The sequence below is a fragment of the Ambystoma mexicanum genome, chromosome 1q, assembly GCF_040938575.1.
Source record: "Ambystoma mexicanum isolate Mex_15411 chromosome 1q, UKY_AmexF1_1, whole genome shotgun sequence".
In the NCBI taxonomy this organism is placed as follows: domain Eukaryota; kingdom Metazoa; phylum Chordata; class Amphibia; order Caudata; family Ambystomatidae; genus Ambystoma; species Ambystoma mexicanum.
In genome coordinates, this window is record NC_090922.1 from 317047596 (window position 1) to 317067309 (window position 19714).

Consider the following 19714-nt stretch of genomic DNA (forward strand, 5'->3'; position numbering starts at 1 on the left):
TATAATTTACCTCTGCCTTCAATTACAAAAATGTGAAATCTTAACAATGCATTTGTAATTATGGTTATGTACTGTAATAACAAAATAGTGACAATAATGCCCTGATTTGAAAAAGGCTGGTTCTTAAACCGAAACACGTGTCATAAGCAAGGGCAATTGTTTAAATAAAACCAACAACTGGTTTTTCAATACTAACCTGGCGCAGTCTCGTTTCTGAGTATCCTCCATACTGTGTACCAATTCAAGTGGTTTTGAGTGGCTTTTCAAACCACAACTCAGTGAGACGCGACACATCAGAAATTACAAAGGACAAGAATATTTCCATTTGTTTCATTTATTTTTCTTTTGCATAATTCTGTCGCCTTAAACAATACCGACCAAGCCACTACACATCAATTTGTTCAATAATTGAAAAGATTGGGGCAGATTCACAAAACCTTTTTTGGTGCAAATCTAAGATGCGCAAGAAATGCACAATAAATTAACAAGTACATGTACCTGATTGCAATAATTGTGCCTCTCATACATAGGCCATTTCACAAAAGATGTAGAAAATGAGTGCAAAAGATGTGCAAAATGGGCGGAAAGCAAGTAAAGCAACTAAATTAGCCTTGCAAGATAGGAGTGTCCACCAAAAGTGTGCAAAAATGTGGCAAAAAGCTGATTCACAAAAGTTGGGCACTTGATTTACAGCAAAAGATGTGCAATACCATTTGCCCCCAACACAAACAGGAGCAGGTGCCCTAAAAAAGTGCGCAAATGCATTGATCACTAAGATGAGTGATGGGACCCTTCCTAGCACAGCACAGCACATGACACAGTATGCAAGGCCAGCACATCGGTTCTGCCACAATATCCTATGATGACTGTTGCATCATTGGTAGGAGTAAATAAGGAAGGGGGCATGTGAGGAGGGTCAGCCAATTTGAACTGGCAAATGATCCGGTCACCTTGAGGCACCTTCGCTCTTCCCACATAGTACTGGTTGTTCCCAGACACTGGGAGTGAAACCCTTTCTCACCTACAATATGACGGCATGCCCTACCATGACCCATGGGGACAGCTGCTTGAAAGATCTATCACATAACCAACCATTTGTAATGTCGACTTCCAATGACAATGTTGCCAGTGCATGCATTATGAGCCGTCATGTAGTCTATCATTTATAGCAGTGACCTGCCGATATGCATCCCCCACCGCTAGTTGTTTTTGTGAGCATCCGCAACACCTCACTGAAGGTTCTAGGAATGTGGGTCCCCAATGTGCTGGCAGGGTTGAGAAACATCAGGCATGTTGGACTCTCAACATCTGAAACCCCATTGTCACATCACCCAGATCCCAAATGCAATGATGGAAGTAACACGCGTTGCCTACAGAAACGGCAAAGAAAACCAATCCTACAAAGTAAGAAAATCAGTACGGGAACTCATCACACAGCTGAGTTGCAAATAAATATATTATTGTTTTTAACATCAGACAATAGGCCTCATTACAAGCCTGGCGGTCCGAAAATAAAAGTGCCGGTACATTGCTTTCCGGACCACCAGACTACGAGTATGCCTGCAGGGGCTGTTGCTCCCCGCAGGTGTGATCGGCCCCTGCAGGCATGGTTTTCACAGAAGCACTGGCACCGTTAGCAACCATGCCGGTGCTTCTGTGTCCCCATTCCCGTTGACAGGAATGGTACTTAACACTTTCCGTCGCCTGACATCCCGGGCCCCTGGGACTTGTCCCGGTGGCACAGGGATATCGAGCAGCGGAACGGTGTTCTGAGTTAATCAGCAACCCACGGGTTGCTGCCGAACTCGTAATGAGGCCCAATATCCAGAAAGTAAATGATCAAATAAGTCACCTGAGTCTACATGTACCCACTATTATTATGGGCAACCCAACAAAAAGAAGAGGCAAATGCCACAAATGCATCACTTTTTTGATTGGTGCTGGCTACACCGGATTGTGGTGCCTTAGCTGTTGCTGTGTGAAGGGCCAAATAGTATTTCAGGCATGGTAGGAAGCTGTTGTCTATATGTGTCGAAGGGCAATACAGTGGGGATAGAGCTCCTGCAGGACATGGTGTTCATTGCCGCAACATATCCTTCTGGGACAGATGCCAATCTGTTTGCTTTTGCAACAGTGATGCTGTCAGCGTGCTGACACAACTGAAGTCGGATCTGCCTGCAGACTACACACATCTTTTGCTGGTTCTGAGCTCCTGGACCTCTTCCATTAGTGCTTCCTTGTATATGATTACCTGGATGGTCCGTCCCGCAAGACCCCGCCTTGTGTGGGATGCATGGACATAGGATGTGTGCAAATGGCTAGCTGATGCTGCAGCATTTCTTCCGCCCCGGTGGTATGGCGGTGGGATGAAGCCTGTTGATACAGGGCCCCCTTTAATCCTGTGTGTATGTAGGAGGAATTGCAGTTGGGTTGTCTTCTGGGCCTGTGGATGGTGTTTTTCCCACTGCTTCACAGAGCTGGACAGGGCTAGGCTTTCTTCAGAGAGGGCATTCCTAGTAAGGGAGCCTACATCAAGCTCATACGTGGTGGCATTGCCCCACTGTGCTCCTGCCATTTGCTCTTCAGCCCCCTAAAATGGCGGCATGTTGGAATGTGTGTGCTCTACTGGACTGGCATCTGTGCAGAAAAGGAATTGTTCACATATCTGAGATCTGATCAAGGAAGTGCTGTCTAGCGCCCTTACATACATTCGTGTCGGGAGTGCGCTCCCCACACTAATCTATGACAGGCTTCCAGCAACCACATGGTTGCTGGGAACAAATTTCACCAGGAGAGGCCGCTAAAAGGCCTCTCTTTCTGAAATGCACAAGTTTAAAAAAAAGCATTTCCATCACTGTGTGGGGAATGGAATTGGAAGTGTGACAGCCGCGGTTCGAACCATGGCGATCACACTGAGGAAACAAAATCGGAAACAACAATGTCATGATTTGCGCCTCCCCCTGTGCCTGTTTCAAAAAGCCCAAGTGGATGAGCTAATTGCTTGCCTATAAAAAGCTCTTCCTAATTGTCAATTCACGATACTCTTTTAAATGCCCAGAAACGCCCCCTTATTTGCAGAAATGGGGAAAAGGGGCACGTGCGATGCGCTCATTCAGATGCCCTTTGTGAGTGCGGTTGCTCATTTCATCTCCTCACTTGCGCCTAAACACTTTTGAGAATCTGGCCCTGTGTATTTAATAAATAACAGTACATTCAAGTTACAAGCAACGAGGGATGGAGCTACAGGTGAAAGATGAAACTAAAACAGGACAATGGGATGATGACCAGATAAAGAAGTCACTAAAAAGACAAATTAATAATCAAACTCTGCATCACCCATTGTCATCAGTGTTATCTGAATGAGGAGTACTTACATAAAACATGATTGCAGGTGCTGGAGTCAAGCGTTTCACACTGATGTAAGACAGGATCTTCAACATGTGACCTTCGCGACCTGCCACATAGACGAGCCTAATGAGACAGGAACACATTTTATTTTAAGCTGCACCAACTCTGCCTTAGCAAAAATATTTGAAAACAGCGAATTAGAGCTGGCTAGATAGCTCAGCGACCCAACACTTCACCCCAGATGTCTGTGTTCAGCCTGCAGGACAAGTTTGAATCCCGACATTGCCATGTCTAGCCTTCTTTCTTCTGAGTCCTTTAAGTTAAGTACCACTGAATTGAATAATACCAACTTGTAACTGATAGGCGTTCCACAATGTCTTTTATTTACTAGGTAATAACTAGATTTAGTTATTGGGGTAACATAATATAATGGGTCAGCTGAACTGCTCAACAGGATCTCAGACATTTCGTCACAGTGGCCAGTTTCACCACTTTTTTTGGGCATTGTTTTTAAGGGCCAGCCCCATACTCTCCTCCCATGACCCCCCCGTCGACCCACACCCCGCCACGAATATCCTAAAAATGTGCCTTCGTATTTTATTGATGTATTAAGCACTTTCGCCAAAGCGCTGGACATAGTGAGTGGTACAAAATATGTGCTACAATTTATGAAAAGTATCAAAGTTAGCAAGCAGAAAAAATGAGAATGCTTTTCAGATTTGAGCGAAATAGTGAGAGAGGAGAAGATTATCTGATAAGAAAAGGTGGTGAGTTCCAATTTATTTATAAAGTGCCAAAGCCCACAAGCATCAGGTCGCTTACAAGAACGCAGAAGATCAAGAAAAACGACAGGAGAGGTCATAAATCATCGCATAACACAATTACCAAGAATAGACGCTAGAGGACAGAGGAGCAGCCTCGGGAAAAGATTGCAACTTTTTAAACGTTTCCTGAACGCAAGATACCCTGGTTCCAGGCGCAAGGCCATATGCAGCATGTTCCAAGCTTGTGCTGCCAGGACAGGGAAGGATCGCCCAAGCCTCTAGTTCTTTTACACCTTGGTACGGTTAAGTATCCACAATTACTCAAGCGGAGTGATCTTAGGGGGCGAATAGGAATGCTTGTTCCTTGAGATAGACAGGTGCGCTACCATTGATACATTTGTGGATCATAGAAAGAGCCTTGAAATGTATTCTTGTGACGCATAAGCCAATGAAGGTTTCTTATAGCATGGGAGATGTGCTCCTCCTTGGAATGTCGCAGATGATTCGGACCGCTTCATTTTGGGTTATTTGGAGCCTATTTATGGCGTTTTTTGCTAGCCCCAAGCAAGAGGGCATTGCATTAATCTAAGCGGGGCATGACAATGGCTCTAACCAGAGTATGCCGATTTTTAAGAGACAAGAGAGGTTAGGCATACCTCAGCACCTTTAGGTGGTACTTTGTGCCGCTGACCACTCTGTCCACATGAGCATCGGAGCGAAGAGGAGCTTCGGCATACACCCCCAGCATCTTCACCTGATCCATCGCGTCGATGCGATTACCTTCAATGTACATTTGAGTGTACTCTGAGCCCAACTTTTCTCTAGCCTTCGTATATTCAAAGGTCATTAGCTCTGTCTTGGCACTGATTAGACACATCCAATTACTGAACATCCAACTTTTTATCAGGTCATAGGTATGAGCAAGTCTGATTGAGTCAACCTTGTAGTCACCACTCAACTCCATCAGGAGTTGAGTATCATCTGCATAGTTCGTAAAGTGGAGACCCTAAAAAGATAAGAGATGACAGAGGGGCTTTATATAAAGATTGGACAGAGTGGGCGACAAACAGGCCCCCTGTGGAATACTACAGTATATTGACTCAGTTTCGGAGAAGCCCTCACCCCAGTATACCAGTGAGCTCCTATCCCTCAGGAAGGAACTGATCCAGTTTCTGGCCCCCTCTGAGCACTCACCGATAATACTGAAGGAGTCCAGTAAGTGCCGATGGTCAAGCAGATCGAAGGCGGCTGACAGATCTAAAAGGGTCAGCAGCCTGGACCTGCATTCTTACAGCACCTCAAGCATGCACGTCTGGAGGTCTAATAGGGCAGCCTTTGCTCTGTGATTTGCCCGGGAACCAGATTGTTTGGGATGGAAAATACCAGAAACCTCAAGATGTTGCTGAAGCTGGGAAGTTGCTACCTTTTCTATCGTTTTTTATAGAAACAGCGTGTTCGTGATGGGGCGCATATTACTGGGATCTTTTGGGTCCAGGCCAGGTTTTCTCAGCAGAGGTGTTACAACGACGAATTGATGGGTAACGCAAAATAGGTTTAGCAGGCATGGTCTCACCAGGGCAAGAGGGGGGCTCATGGAGTTTAGAAAGGTACATATCTCTACCTCAGATGTTGGTTTAAAGGAAAAATCTAAAATATCGTTGTTCCCCCGAATTGGGGGTTCCTCCTGGATGTTGGTGGTCAAGGAATTAGATATTTTATTCTGAGCGCTTTTGATCTTATTGGCAAAGACATGTTGCACCCTACTACAGTCCTGATTGGATGGAATAAAAGACTGGAGCCGGGAAATGGGTTTCTCAAGATCTTTGTATATGTCGAAAAGTTTCTTGGTATGGTTGCCTGCCAGTACAATTTCCTTGTTATTGAAGTTCTTTTTTACCTCGTAAATGAGGTGCTTATGAGCTACTTGTAAGGAATTCCTGATATCATTATTTTCGATTGTTTTAGGTTGGAGCCATAATCGTTCTGCCTGCCTTTTGTTTTTCTTTAGATCGAAAAGGCCACGAATAAACCAAGTCTGTTTATATGTCTTATTTCTGAACATTTTGGATTTTAAAGGAGCCACTCTGTGTAGAAACAGTGTAAATTGGGTATTATATGGGGCCACCATGTACTCAGACGAGTGACCATCTGAGGTATTGCCCATAATTGTTTCCAGACACAATTCCAGCTCCTCTAGGGTAATCTTTTTCAGATTCCTGCTCACAATTGTTTGTGGAATTTAGATGCTTTGATGGGAAGAGAAATAAGACATTCCACAAAGGAGTGGTCGGAACAGGCACAGACCTTGGGGTCTACAATCTTTATGGGGACATTTCTAGAGGTAATCCAATCCAGAATGTTTCCACCACAGTGGGTTGGCTCGGTGTTATAGACAGTAAAGTCCAAGCTTTTTCAAAGTCTTTCTAGCTCTAGGGCGTCCTTATCTACAGGGTTCTTCAGCTAACGGTTGAAGTGTTCCAGTAGGATGGTAGAACAATTGGGTTTATCAAGAGGGGCTAGGAGAAGTGGCAGTTCTTAGTTGAAATCCGGCATATTCTCAGGAGGCCGATAGACCAGAATGAAGTTTATATGACAATTGTCATTGGGAAGGAACTTTAGATATATAATCTCACAGCCTGCAAATTCGATGGCTGATTTAAAAAAGTGCATGTTGGTCTTTGCTAGAAGCGCAACTCCACCTCCAGTCCCATGAACACGATCCTCACCAAAGAAACTAAAACCTGGGGGATTGACCAAGCTTATTTTAGGGCCACTTGAGTCCTTGAGCCACGTTTCAGTAACACACATCACATAGAGGTCTTCGTCCTGGAAGTAATCATGTACGTCAATAGCGTGGCTGTTAAGTGAACGGCTATTCAAGAGTGACATCGTAATGACAGGGGAATTTAAGGGTGTACCCCTAATCTTAGTAGGGTCAGTAGTAATAGAGTTAACAGCCAAGGATATGGAGGGCAGATGGCACTCGTGAGACTGGTCTACGCGAGCCAACGGATTTGCTGTGTCTATCCCTAGACCCTCCGTGGGTTGGTCCACTATGTAGGTCGTCGAAAGAAGACAGTGGGGAAGCTTTATCTGTAGTTTTCTAAAATGTGGTATTCTTACAATTCACAGCAATAGTATGGACAGGAGAGAGTGAATAGAGTAAGTCGTCCTTAACCTGCCTTGGGGCAGTGGTAGTATTCAACAAAGTTTGGAGTACCAGTGTCTTACTGCAACTTAACTCGTGGAGGTATTCTTCTACTACTCTCTCTCGCCGCAATTTCAGGGTGGCAAGGACTAGTGCAATGTCCAATAGGTAGGCCATGTTTAATAGAAGTGGGGCACAAGAGAATACATGAAAATAGAAAGCCCCGGAAGCTTACCGGAGTATAGGTACCAGCCAAAGAGCACAAGGCAGCAAGCGGCACGTCAGGCGCAGACCCGCAAAGACCATGTGCCTGGTCACCTCTTTAGTATCAAACTAGGGCAGCTGGGAAAGGTAGTTCTTTTCCCTGCCCGGAGATCCAAATGTATAATAACACACAAAGTGCGGGTCCACCAATAAAACACGAACAAAAATGTATCCACTTGGGGAGCGGCGGCCGTGAGTGCAAAACCAGCCAGTAGCACACATTTCGAATTAAGCTGTTTTAATATACTAATTACTTTCTCTGACTATCCAATACAACAGATGTACTGGTTTCAAGCACGCAATACATTCTGACAGGAATTCTTTTTCGCAGTGCTGTTTCAAAAAAATGCAATTCAGGCACACTATTGATTTTGGCAGAAAACGTTTACACAGTGTTGTTTCAGGCACACAGTGTTAATAGCTTTAAATATGACAAGAAACGTTGTTCAGCAATTTAGATTTTCAGGCAGTTCAATCCTACGTGCTCTATCACAGTTACTGTGCACACAATCAGAAAAACGTTTAGCCCCCAATTAAGTGAGCCTCACAATACCAATATGTCATTCCTTGAAGGTGCAACCAAAGAAAGGCAGCCGAAGTACGGCGAAGACCGGGCTTGGCTCAGGTGCCAATGTTTCGGTGCTAAGAAAGGGAACAACTGGAAATGAGATGGGGAACATGTTTTTTTTTTTTGTTTATTAAAAAAAGCACACGTTATGAGAATATATAACAAGAAAAAACAAACAGTGTTTCATAATCCCACGCACTCCTGTAATTTACAAACGTAACATTTCTTCACAGAATAAAAGACCCCATTTGTACCTTGTTCAACAGCAACAAGAGCCAGTCAGCCCAACAACCCTTCACTACATTACCAAGTTTGCTGGAAGCAATTGGGATGTTAATCAATTCATGCGTCTAACGTATGTTTCATGCCAGCTTTGGCAGGCGATACATTATAACAAAATCGTTTCCCTGATAATATGTACACCATCATTGTTCGAGCGCGAGAGAAATGGCCGTGAGGCCGCGCGCCCTCAGCGCGTGCCCGCTCATCCTGTCTAGACGTTTGCAGTTCAACATCAGATGTTTGGTGGTTTCCAGGAACCCTTTCCCACACAGGCGACAGCATCGAGCGTTCGTTTCAAGGCACCTCCTGGAGCCCAGTACTTGTAGAGTGTTGACCAAGTGAAACTTCAAGTGAAGGTATTCAATCGCTATCTGATTACAACGCCTAGAGCTCGTAGTAGGTATTCGCCACTGTGCGATTTAGTTGCAAGGTCGACCACAAGCTGTTCCCGATCTAGGGCAGACATGAGCCTCTTATGTAGTTGTAAAACGTGTTGGTGTGCGCGAATGTGTGGACTAATCGAATGTTTGAGGCACATGTTTTCTGACTCTACAACTAATGACCTTGAAACTGTGCTATATGAGCCTAGCTTAGTTGTTTGAGTTACACAAAAGAATATTCAAAAGGTAGGAATCCTGGCTATTTTCCAGCTTCCAGTAAAGACTCAACCAGCGAGCTTGTAATTGACCCAAAAAGCTAGGAATCTCTGGCCTGCAACATAGATATTCAACCGGCAGGCTACTAGGGCAGCATGCACAATCGTGTGGCATCTCCCCTCTATTTTCTTTAATTGATCCGTATGTTTGGACCCCCAAACCTCCGCACCATATAAGAGTACCAAAGGGATTTTGGCTTTGTAAGCTCGAAGTACTGTTCCTAAGAAATAACCACTGTTTCTTTGGAAAAAGCAAATAGACCCCAGATGTGCTTTGCTCTCAACCTTGCCCATCTGTGGTTTCCATAACAGTGTGTTTTCAATAATCACTCTGAGATAGTCGTAGGTGCTGACAACCTCTATTCTGGTCCCTCGAACATGCAGATAACTGCTCAAAGGGGGCGGTCGATTGGATTCACTCCTTCCTCTCCAATCGCATGTCCAAAGTTCACTTGGGCGATGCAGTTTCGCCGCTGGCCCCCATCAGCTGTGGAATACCGCAGGGTGCCAGTTTGTCACCCATACTTTTCAAACTGTACCTCCGACCTCTCTGCTCCCTGCTGTAATGCTCCCTGCTGGAAGACAACAGTGTGTTTTTTTACAAATTACGCTGATGATACCCAGCTGGTCATAGAGCTGAGCGGCAACTATGCACAGCACTCCATCAATATCTCAGGTGCCTATGATATCATCGAGGCTTGGATGACCAGGAACTGGATGTGCCTAAATGGCAGTAAAACCGATCTTCTCATCTTCGGTTCCTGGCAGGCCCGGGCCAAGCTGAGTGCGGACTTCTTAAGCTTTAACATTAAGAGCAGTGCCATTCTGGTCCTAGGCAAGGTAAAAACTCTTGGCATCACATTAGAATCCTCACTGAGCGCAGAAGTTCACGTAAATCAAATGAGCAAGAACAGCCAGCATTACCTCCGCCTGCTTAGACACATCAGGTTCCTGGTAAACAAAACAAATTGTGCTACCATCACCGTGCCAGCATTCTCTTGAGGCTGAATTATGGCAATGCATTATTAATAGGGGCAACCACTGCTTGTCTGGCAAAATTCCAGACAATTCAGAATAATGCTGTGCACATTATTAAAAACATACCAAGAGGCGAGCATATCTCGGCCGATAGAAGAGACCTTCATTGGCTGGTAGTGAAAGACCGGATCGCTTTCAAATCTGGCACACTAGTACACTGCTGTCTTTTTGGAGCTGCTCCTCTCTACCTAAAGTCACTGGTCTCTCAATATGCTCCCAGTAGATCCCTCCGCTCAGGAAACCAGCATCAGATTAACTGTATAAACTTCCAACGGTCGAATGGATTGGGCAGATCCTTTCCGGCTAGAGCCGCTAAGCTCTGTAATGCTCTCCCGATGGCAATGCGACTGAACAAAACAACCTAAAGCCCTTTCAAGCCTTGAAGACCTCCCTATTTAAGTAATCTCCCTTTCACAGATTCGTCCTCCCACTCTTTTTCCTGGTTGTCCGTCCTACTTTTTATGTTGTCCTACTGTCTCAATTTTGGCGCCATAATGCCTGCGGGTTGCGGCCCCTTATGAATCTATGAATGAATAAATAAATAATTCTGTTGGTCCCAAGCCACCATGTGTTAATACTTTTGTTCGTACGGTGTAAGGGTTAACGACCAAGGCCTTAGTCTTAGAGACATTGATGGAGAAGCCATTGATCTTGGAATAATGTTCTAAACAAATGAGCAGATGTTGCAGGCCCGTGGCATGCAGTCAAATAGTACCATATCGTCGGCGTAGCCTAACCACAGCAGTTGAGAATATTCCAATCTAGGCGGGCAAGCGGCAGGTGTAGTTATATGCTCGTTATGGTCTGCAAGGTATTCGCTGAACAGGGTAGGTGCAAGAATGGACCCCTCCTTGAGGCCAACATAAGTGGGCATAGATTTAGTGACCTCACCATTCATAGTAATCCTGACTTGGACCTTAGTGTTGGTATGGAATGTTTTGATCATATTGAGCAGGCCGCTGGAATGCCCCATTTAAGCAACTTCTGCAAGAGCAAATCTTCTCTAATGGTATCAATCGCAGAACCGAAGTCTACGTAGCTAGCGTAGACAGTTTGCTGTAGGTTTTCCCAAGATTTTTCTACTAAGGAGACCAGCGCCAGCAAATTATCATAGGTCTCCATTGGATCTACTTTATAAAACCGAATCCCAAAAGCTCGAATTACAAAATTGCGAAGCCCACTTGATCGCATTTTGTGATTCAAGCTTTTGGGATTATGCTTATTTGTTCCCCGCTGGGCATTTAATGTGTGCGGGAGACACCACTGCAACCGCCGCTCCCCTTTTTTCGGTATTATGGGCTTGAGTCTTTTCTACCAGGCCGAAGGCGCACTAAATGTGAATTCAGCCTTTTTTCCTGGTATTTTAGGGTAAACCCGTCTTCATTCCCAGTTTGATTGTACAGTATGATGTTAGAAGATGAAGCCTAACCGTTCAATTCCTTCAAGAGAACGCACGCAAAAATCTTAGTTCGGGCGTCCAACATCGCCGGATACGATAGTTCTTAGGGTTAGAATGAGGGCCCTTTTAATACACGGGAAAGATGATACTTTCAACCCAGGTGTAGGGGAGGGGGAACCCCCAAGACTGATGATCCTAAAGAGAACATGCAGAACTTGTGCCCACCATTGTGGATTGCTTTTTAGCTAGACATCACTGAGGCCATTTGGCCCTGGGGTGCGAGAATATTTTACAGTTCCAATTATTTCGACAAGTTCATTCACGTCAACGATGTAGCGGAGTGGGGCTTAATTAGTTTCCAAAATCCCTGCCCGTCATTGCTTCTAGCCGCTGTAATAAGGGCACCCAATCGTGTATGGTTTTCACGCATACGGTGGCCAGGTAACCACTTGCGGTAAAGTGATTTTCTGGCCATAGTAACCTTAGCAAGGGCGTGCCCATCACTATGACTATTAATAATGTTTTGCAGGTCATGTCTTAGCAATTGTTTTACTTTGCGGATCTCGTAATCCAAAAATGTAAATGACCACCAAAAGCACACAAAGTGGGGATGTTCCTGTAACGGGACCAATCTATGCTAAGTAGGCTATATTGCTCACCTTTCATACAGCTTTTTATAGCATTATGAAGTAAGTTGAGTGAGTCAGCTAGAGGTTCATAAGCAGGTTACAAAAGAGCATCAAAACTCAAGCAGGTATAATTAATGTATTGAAGAGCAACAGTGGGAAGAAGAAAGTTGGCTTTGTGTATATTGTCATGACTCCAGCTAATCCTATTAAGCCCATTGTCAATCTCCACTAGACCAATCTTGTTGTGCATATCCCCCCGATTGCTAATGCCAAGTGGAGCGGTCAGCGGATAGTGGTCGCTCTCCTCTCAAGGAATGTGAAAGAGGTCAATCTCGGATGAGAATAGACAAGAAGCAAATATAACGTCAATAATGGGAGTGCTATTGCTAGTGATTCTTGTGAAGCTCCCAGGACAGTCCCCTTGGCACCCCCCATTAAGCAAGCAAAGCCCATAGGAGCCCAACAGTGTATTCCATTCTAGTCCTCGAGAGTCATGCAATGTTTGTTTAAATACAGAAATGGGAATTCCCTCATATGTGGCTAATTCAGCCAGAGTGCTAGAGCTGAAGTTACCTAAGACAATACAATAGGTAGCAATCTAGCACTTCAGCAGCTTTCTGATGATCTAAGGAAAATGTGGCTTGCCACCCCGGGGATATGATATGATATGATATATGATCGTTTATTTATATAGCGCCTATACACAATGTGTTTCAAAGCGCTTCAAGGCAAGGGAGGTAACAAGGGGAAATACAACCACATTCTTACAGGCCATGAACAGTAAGGATGTGAAATTAACTATTGTACTCGGCCTGACGACATTTCAGATAGTGCAAGAGCTAAGACATAGATAAGGAAGGGATGGGAAGAGTGGGAAGGAAACGGAAACAGACAGGCGACTACCGTACTAGGCCTGACAACATTTCTGGTAGAGCCGGAGAAAAACAAAAGGTGAGGGAGAGGGGTGCAGAAAGGGAGGGGAGGAACAAAACAAGCGCCTATCATACTAGGCCTGACGGCATTTCAGATAGTGCTGGAGGGGTGGTGGGGAAGAAAAAAACAGTAATGGGAGGGTGGAGGAAACAGACGAGGTTGCTATCATACAAGGTCCAGGGACAATTCTGATAGAGTAAGTGCATAGAAGAAAGTAAGGGGAGGAGGGGAGGAGATAGGAAAAGGGAGAAGGGAAATGAGGAGAGAACAGAGAGTAAGCAGTCAAAAACAGTGGAGAAGCAAGAGTGGAGAGCGAATACAATTGCAGAAGTCAGTAGTAACACATAATGTTGTAAGCCAGGATACAAGATGAAGATGGGAACAGCATGATTCAGGGCCACCATGAGTATAAGATGCACAGGAAGTCCAGCATGAGAGTTGAGAGAGAGTGACGCACCGTGAATGAATGAAGTCCATTAAAGTCAAATCCAGCATTGGCCACAAGACAGTGATGGTGAAGGAAGGCACCAGGTGGGCGGGGCTTGCTAAGTGGTGAAAAAGAGCAGCAGACGAGAAGGCACCAGGTGGGCGGGGCTTAGGCCAGGTGACCTAGATCCACATGCACCTGCTCCCCATCTGCAAAGGAAAAGAAGCTGGAGGGCTCCTTAAGTAGGGAAACAGAGCCGCAAGCAGGAAGGCACCAGGTGGGCGTGGCTTGCTAAATGGTGAAAAAGAGCGGCAAGCAGGAAGGCACCAGGTGGGCGGGGCTTGCTAAGTGGTGAAAAGAGCGGCAAGCAGGAAGGCACCAGTTGGGCAGGGCTTGCTAAGTGGTGAAAAAGAGCGGCAGGCAGGAAGGCACCAGGTGGGGGGGGCTTAGGCCAGGTGACCTAGATCCACTTGCACCTGCTCCCCATCTGCAAAGGAAAAGAAGCTGGAGGGCTCCTTAAGTAGGGAAACAGAGCGGCAAGCAGGAAGGCACCAGGTGGGCGTGGCTTGCTAAGTGGTGAAAAAGAGCGGCAGGCAGGAAGGCACCAGGTGGGCGGGGCTTAGGCCAGGTGACCTAGATCCACTTGCACCTGCTCCCCATCTGCAAAGGAAAAGAGGCTGGAGGGCTCCTTAGGTAGGGAAACAGAGCGGCAAGCAGGAAGGCACCAGGTGGGCGGGACTTGCTAAGTGTTGAAAAAGAGCAGCAAGCAGGAAGGCACCAGGTGGGCGGGGCTTGCTAAGTGGTGAAAAAGAGCGGCAGGCAGGAAGGCACCAGGTGGGCAGGGCTTAGGCCAGGTGACCTAGATCCACTTGCACCTGCTCCCCATCTGATCATAGATGTTAATGAGCAGCATTGTAAGGTTTTCAAACACTAACCTTATGGTGCAGCAATCAACGAGGCAGTTGGGGAGCCCCCTAGGGACCCTGACACCTCCCCTCTCCTGAATAGGAAACAAGTGGTGGTGTAAGGGATCCCAGGGAAACCCTCCTGGGGGAGAAAACCCTGCCGGAACGGAGATGGATCCAATCGTCCTCGGTACGTCGATCTTCAACGTGGGAAGGATTCTATTTGCAGGACTCTGTCTGCTTCTGTATTCTAATTTAAACAAAACAGGGTATGAGCTGGGATATAATCATGGAGAAGACAGACAGAAGTGAGAAAAGAGCAGTACCGAGCGAGTTGGATGGAGGAGGAGTCTCGAGGAGTCTTGGAGGTCGGGAGAGGGAGGCTGGATACGGACACAAGTCTGTAGATATGTAGATAGGTAGGTAAAGAGAAAAGGTAAGCTTAAGGACAAGGATGTAGGTAACATGCACCCTAGCTGCGAACTTACGGAGCGTCTGAGGAGAGAAGCGACGCGCTGAGCTGTGGTTCTGCTGCACCATATCCGGTATCCTTGGAACAGCGCGGTGACGTCAGAGGACGTCTGACTGAAGACGGGAACACTGCAACGCTACCCGTAGTAACAGGAGCCATGCTGGGAGAATGAAACAAGGACAAAGTCCGCATTCTCCAGCGCCGCCAAAGGGAGCCGCGGCGCCAGCGAGACATGACAGTATGCCCCCCTCCAAGGGTCCCCCCACCGGGTTTGTCGGGGTGCAACCTATGAAAGCGGCGAACAAGCAAAGGTGCGTGGACAGCAGAGGCTGGTTCCCACGAACGGTCCGCTATAGTATACCCCTTCCAGTGGATCAGATATTGAAGTCGACCATGATGATAACGAGAATCACAAACACCGGAGACTTCGAATTCGGGACCATCTTCGGTTGACACAGGTGGGGGACAGTCCTTAGAACGACCGAAACGATCTGGGACATGGAGCTTGAGTTGGGACACATGAAATACTGGGTGAATTCGAGACCAAGATGGAGGAAGTTGCAATTCAAAGGCTAGAGAGCCCTTCGACCTTAAAACAGTGAAAGGCCCAAAGAATTTAGGGGACAATTTAGATGGAATCAAGTGTCTAGGAAGGAATCTTGCCGAGAGCCAAACCAAATCCCCCGGAGTAATCTTGGGTGATGGTGAACGATGCAAATCCGCAAAGCGTTTGGAGCTTTCCTGAGCTTCTTGCAAAGCAGTCCTGGCCAAAAGATGTCCCTGTTGGATGTCCCCCATAAGGGCGTCGGCATCTGGAAATGCCGAAGATTGGAGAAGAGAGGAAGGAGAACAGGAGGGATGGTATCCATAGGTACAGTGGAATGGACTTGTCTTAATGGATGCATGAGGAGCGTTGTTATAGGCAAACTCTGCCATGGGTAACAGTTCCCTCCAGTTATCTTGAGCCGCAGACACAAAGCAACGCAGGTAGGTTTCCAGGGTTTGATTCAAACGTTCGGTCTGTCCGTTAGTTTGAGGATGGTAGCCTGAACTTAAAGCTCTTTTAATCCCCAAAGCGGAACAGACCTGCTTCCAGTATCGGGAGATATACTGCGAACCTCGATCGGACACTATACTGTCTGGAAGACCATGCTGAGAAAATATGGTATTGATGAAGCGTCTGGCCATTTGTGAGGCAGTTGGTATGGAGGGTAAAGCCAGAAAATGGGCCAATTTGGTAAAATAATCGACCGTTACCATAATGGTGGTACAACCTGTAGACGGAGGCAAGTCGACAATGAAGTCCGTAGAAATCAGTTGCCAGGGACGAGTAGGTATTTGTACCATTGCCAATTTCCCAAAAGGTTTGCTGCGAGGGGTTTTGGCTTGGAGGCAAACCACGCACGATGAAACATAGTTTTTCACGTCCTTACCCAGGGTTTCCCACCAAAAATGCCTTAAAACAAGCTCCCGGGTACTGGCTATACCGCGATGTCCGGCCATGACAGAATCATGACACATATGCAGCACTTCAGTACGGAGTTGGAGAGTAGGGATATAGACTCGATGGTTCTGATAATAGCATCCGTCTTCAAAGGAGAGACCCCACTTTCCCATTTGAAGACTGATAGAATCCTTGATGAGACAGGTTTGGGATGCAATCGAGTGAAGGAAATCTTGGACTACAGTAATAAACGTAGCTCGAGGAAACAATTTTTCGGTCTGAAAACCAGGTTTGCATGATGGATCTCTGCGTGATAATGCATCGGCTTGTAGATTGGTGTTCCCCGGAATGATTGTGAATGTTATGTTGTAGGGAGAAAAGAAATGTGCCCATCTAGCTTGCCGACTGTTACGTGTTTCTGCGTACTGGAGGCTTTTAAGATTTTGATGGTCTGTGCGTACTTCAATAGGATGTTGGGAACCCAATAGGAGATGTCTCCATTCCTGAAATGCTCGTTTTATGGCTAATAGTTCCTTCTCTAATACTGTGTAGTTGATTTCCGAGGGAGAGAAGGTTTTAGAAAGATAGGCCACAGGATATTCTAACCCAAGTGCCTGAGTCTGTTTCAACACGGCTCCCAAGGCGAAGTGAGAGGCGTCTGTTTCTACAATAAAGGGTAGGCTCTGGTCTGGAGTTCGTAATATTGGGGCTGACGTAAAAAGGGTTTTCAAAGTGTCAAAGGCGGACTGAGCTTCTATTGTCCATTCGAAAGTCTTCCCCTTCTTAAGCAGCCTAGTTAGTGGTAGAACAACAGAAGAAAACCCTGCAATAAACTTCCTGTAAAAGTTTGAGAATCCCAGAAAACTTTGGAGTTCTCTGACGGTACGAGGTGGAGACCACTCCAGAATTGCTGTTACTTTGCTGGGATCCATTGATATCCCAGAGGAGGATAGGACGAACCCTAGATAAGTAACTGTAGTCTGATGAAATTTGCACTTTTCTAGTTTACAGAATAGGTGGTTATTCCGTAATCTGTGTAAAACTTGACTCACATGTTGGTGATGTTCCTTTGGGTCCTTGGAGTACACCAGGATGTCATCGAGATATATAACCGTTGTGTGGAGAAGGAGATCAGAAAATATATGGTCGATAAATCTCTGGAAAACAGCAGGAGCATTTGATAAACCAAAGGGCATCACCCGGTACTCGAAATGACCAAAAGGGGTGCGAAAGGCTGTTTTCCACTCATCCCCTTCCCTAATCCTGATGAGGTGATAGGCTCCTCTAAGATCTAGTTTAGTGTAGATGGTGGCTCCCTTTACGGCCTCCAGAATATCAGGGATGAGCGGCATAGGATAACGATCCGGAATGGTGATTTTGTTAAGACCCCGATAATCTATGCAGGGCCTTAATTCGTCTGTGTCCTTCTTCGCTATGAAAAACAATGATGCCCCTGCAGGAGAGATTGATTCCGTTATCAGACCGTTCTTGAGGTTGGTATCCAGATACTGTCTTAAGACCGATTTTTCTTTCTCCGAAAGGATGTACATTTTACCGAAGGGTATGGGTTGTGAAGATACAAGTCGAATCGAACAATCGTCTCTTCTATGAGGCGGAAGGTCCGAGAACTGAGGAGAAGAAAAAATGTCTTGGAACTCCTCATATTCGGGAGGGAGAAGACTGATCTGGTCCACTATTTTATGGGATCTGTCAGGAGGTGAAGGAGGAGTAGAGAACCCTATAGAGCCGACTGCAAGACAGTGTTGAACACAGTGTTCTGACCCCAAGAAAATAGAACCAGCTGACCAATTTATGAAGGGATTGTGTAGCTTTAACCAGGGTAACCCCAAAATAATGGGATAGTGGGCGGCCTTAATAATGTCGAATATGATCTCTTCTCTGTGGGAACCGATAGACATCTTTAAGGCGAACGTTTGTTCCCGTATAGGTCCTGAAACTAGAGGCGTGCCATCCACCCCTTCAACTGGTATGGCAAAGGCTTTGGGAGAGCGAGGTAAATTCTGTGATTTAGCCCACATATCGTCTATGAACAATCCCGCTGCACCGCAATCTATCAAGGCGGGTACCGTTACTACGGTTCTATCTGGTAAGGAAAGAGAGACCCGTAAAACTACCATGTCCAATGATGGAGGAATCAGGGTTGGAGAGTGGGAATCAGCACCCGTTGCCCCGACCGTTGTTCCCTTTGCGGTTGGGGTCTGGCGTTTCCCGAACGTGATTGCCGTCTAAGAGGAGCAATAGGGCAATCTTGTACTGTATGAGAGGAAGAGCCGCAGTACATACATAGCCCTTGGCTTTTCCTGCGAGCCCGTTCCTCTGGAGTAAGAGGTCCCCGAGTAATCCCCACTTGCATAGGTTCATCTGAATTAGTGGTTTTGGGAACTGAAACTATGTCTGGCCCAAAGCGGTGACTTCTCCCTTTCTTCCTTTCCGCTTGTCGTTCTTGTAGCCGATAGTCTAACTGCATGGTGAGGGAGACCAATTCCGCAAGAGTACTGGGTCTAGAAACCCGCGCGAGTTCGTCTTTTAACTCTTCATGAAGCCCCCTTCTGAACAAAGTTATCAGAGCGTCATCAGCCCACGAGGTGCCGGCCGCCATTTGTTTGAATCGAGTGATGTATTCTAGAATACCTAAGGATCCTTGCTTGATGTCTAGCAGTTTCTCCTGAGTGGAGACATGATACTCTTTTCTTGAAAACATAGCCTTCAGGCTGGCAGTAAAAGCGGGCACTGAATCAAGAATGGCGTTATTAGAAGTTACAATAGGGGTGGCCCAGGCTAGAGCAGGTCCTGTTAGATGGGTAATCATATATCCTACTCTATCTCTATCTGAGGGGAAAAAAGATGTTTTGAATGCAAATTGCACTGTGCATGCGTCCAGAAATTCCCTTAGTGATTGAGGATTCCCGTCATATTTCCCTCCTGGTAATGGACCCGGAGGGATTTCCGAACTTGTGGGAGGCCTCACTAACATTTGCTGTTTCAGATAAGCGTTTTCATGTTTCAAGGCTTGTACCTCATGGGACAAACCTTGTACCACAGTCGTTAACTGCTGCACCTGGTCTAACGCTGCTTGCAGCGTTGTCATAATTAGATTTCTCTTTTACGGGCGTCGCTTGCTGTAAGGTTTTCAAACACTAACCTTATGGTGCAGCAATCAACGAGGCAGTTGGGGAGCCCCCTAGGGACCCTGACACCTCCCCTCTCCTGAATAGGAAACAAGTGGTGGTGTAAGGGATCCCAGGGAAACCCTCCTGGGGGAGAAAACCCTGCCGGAACGGAGATGGATCCAATCGTCCTCGGTACGTCGATCTTCAACGTGGGAAGGATTCTATTTGCAGGACTCTGTCTGCTTCTGTATTCTAATTTAAACAAAACAGGGTATGAGCTGGGATATAATCATGGAGAAGACAGACA

The 19714-nt window shown here is 46.1% G+C and overlaps 1 protein-coding gene across 1 annotated transcript in view; it reads right to left on the reverse strand.

Annotated features, from left to right (window-relative positions):
* SLC7A9 (solute carrier family 7 member 9) overlaps positions 1-19714 on the reverse strand; it is a 659969-nt gene that overhangs the window by 134270 nt on the left and 505985 nt on the right. Inside the window, exon 10 of the mRNA XM_069639081.1 lies at positions 3375-3471. Within this exon, the coding sequence (XP_069495182.1) occupies positions 3375-3471 (97 nt within the window). The remainder of the gene's footprint in view (positions 1-3374; positions 3472-19714) is intronic.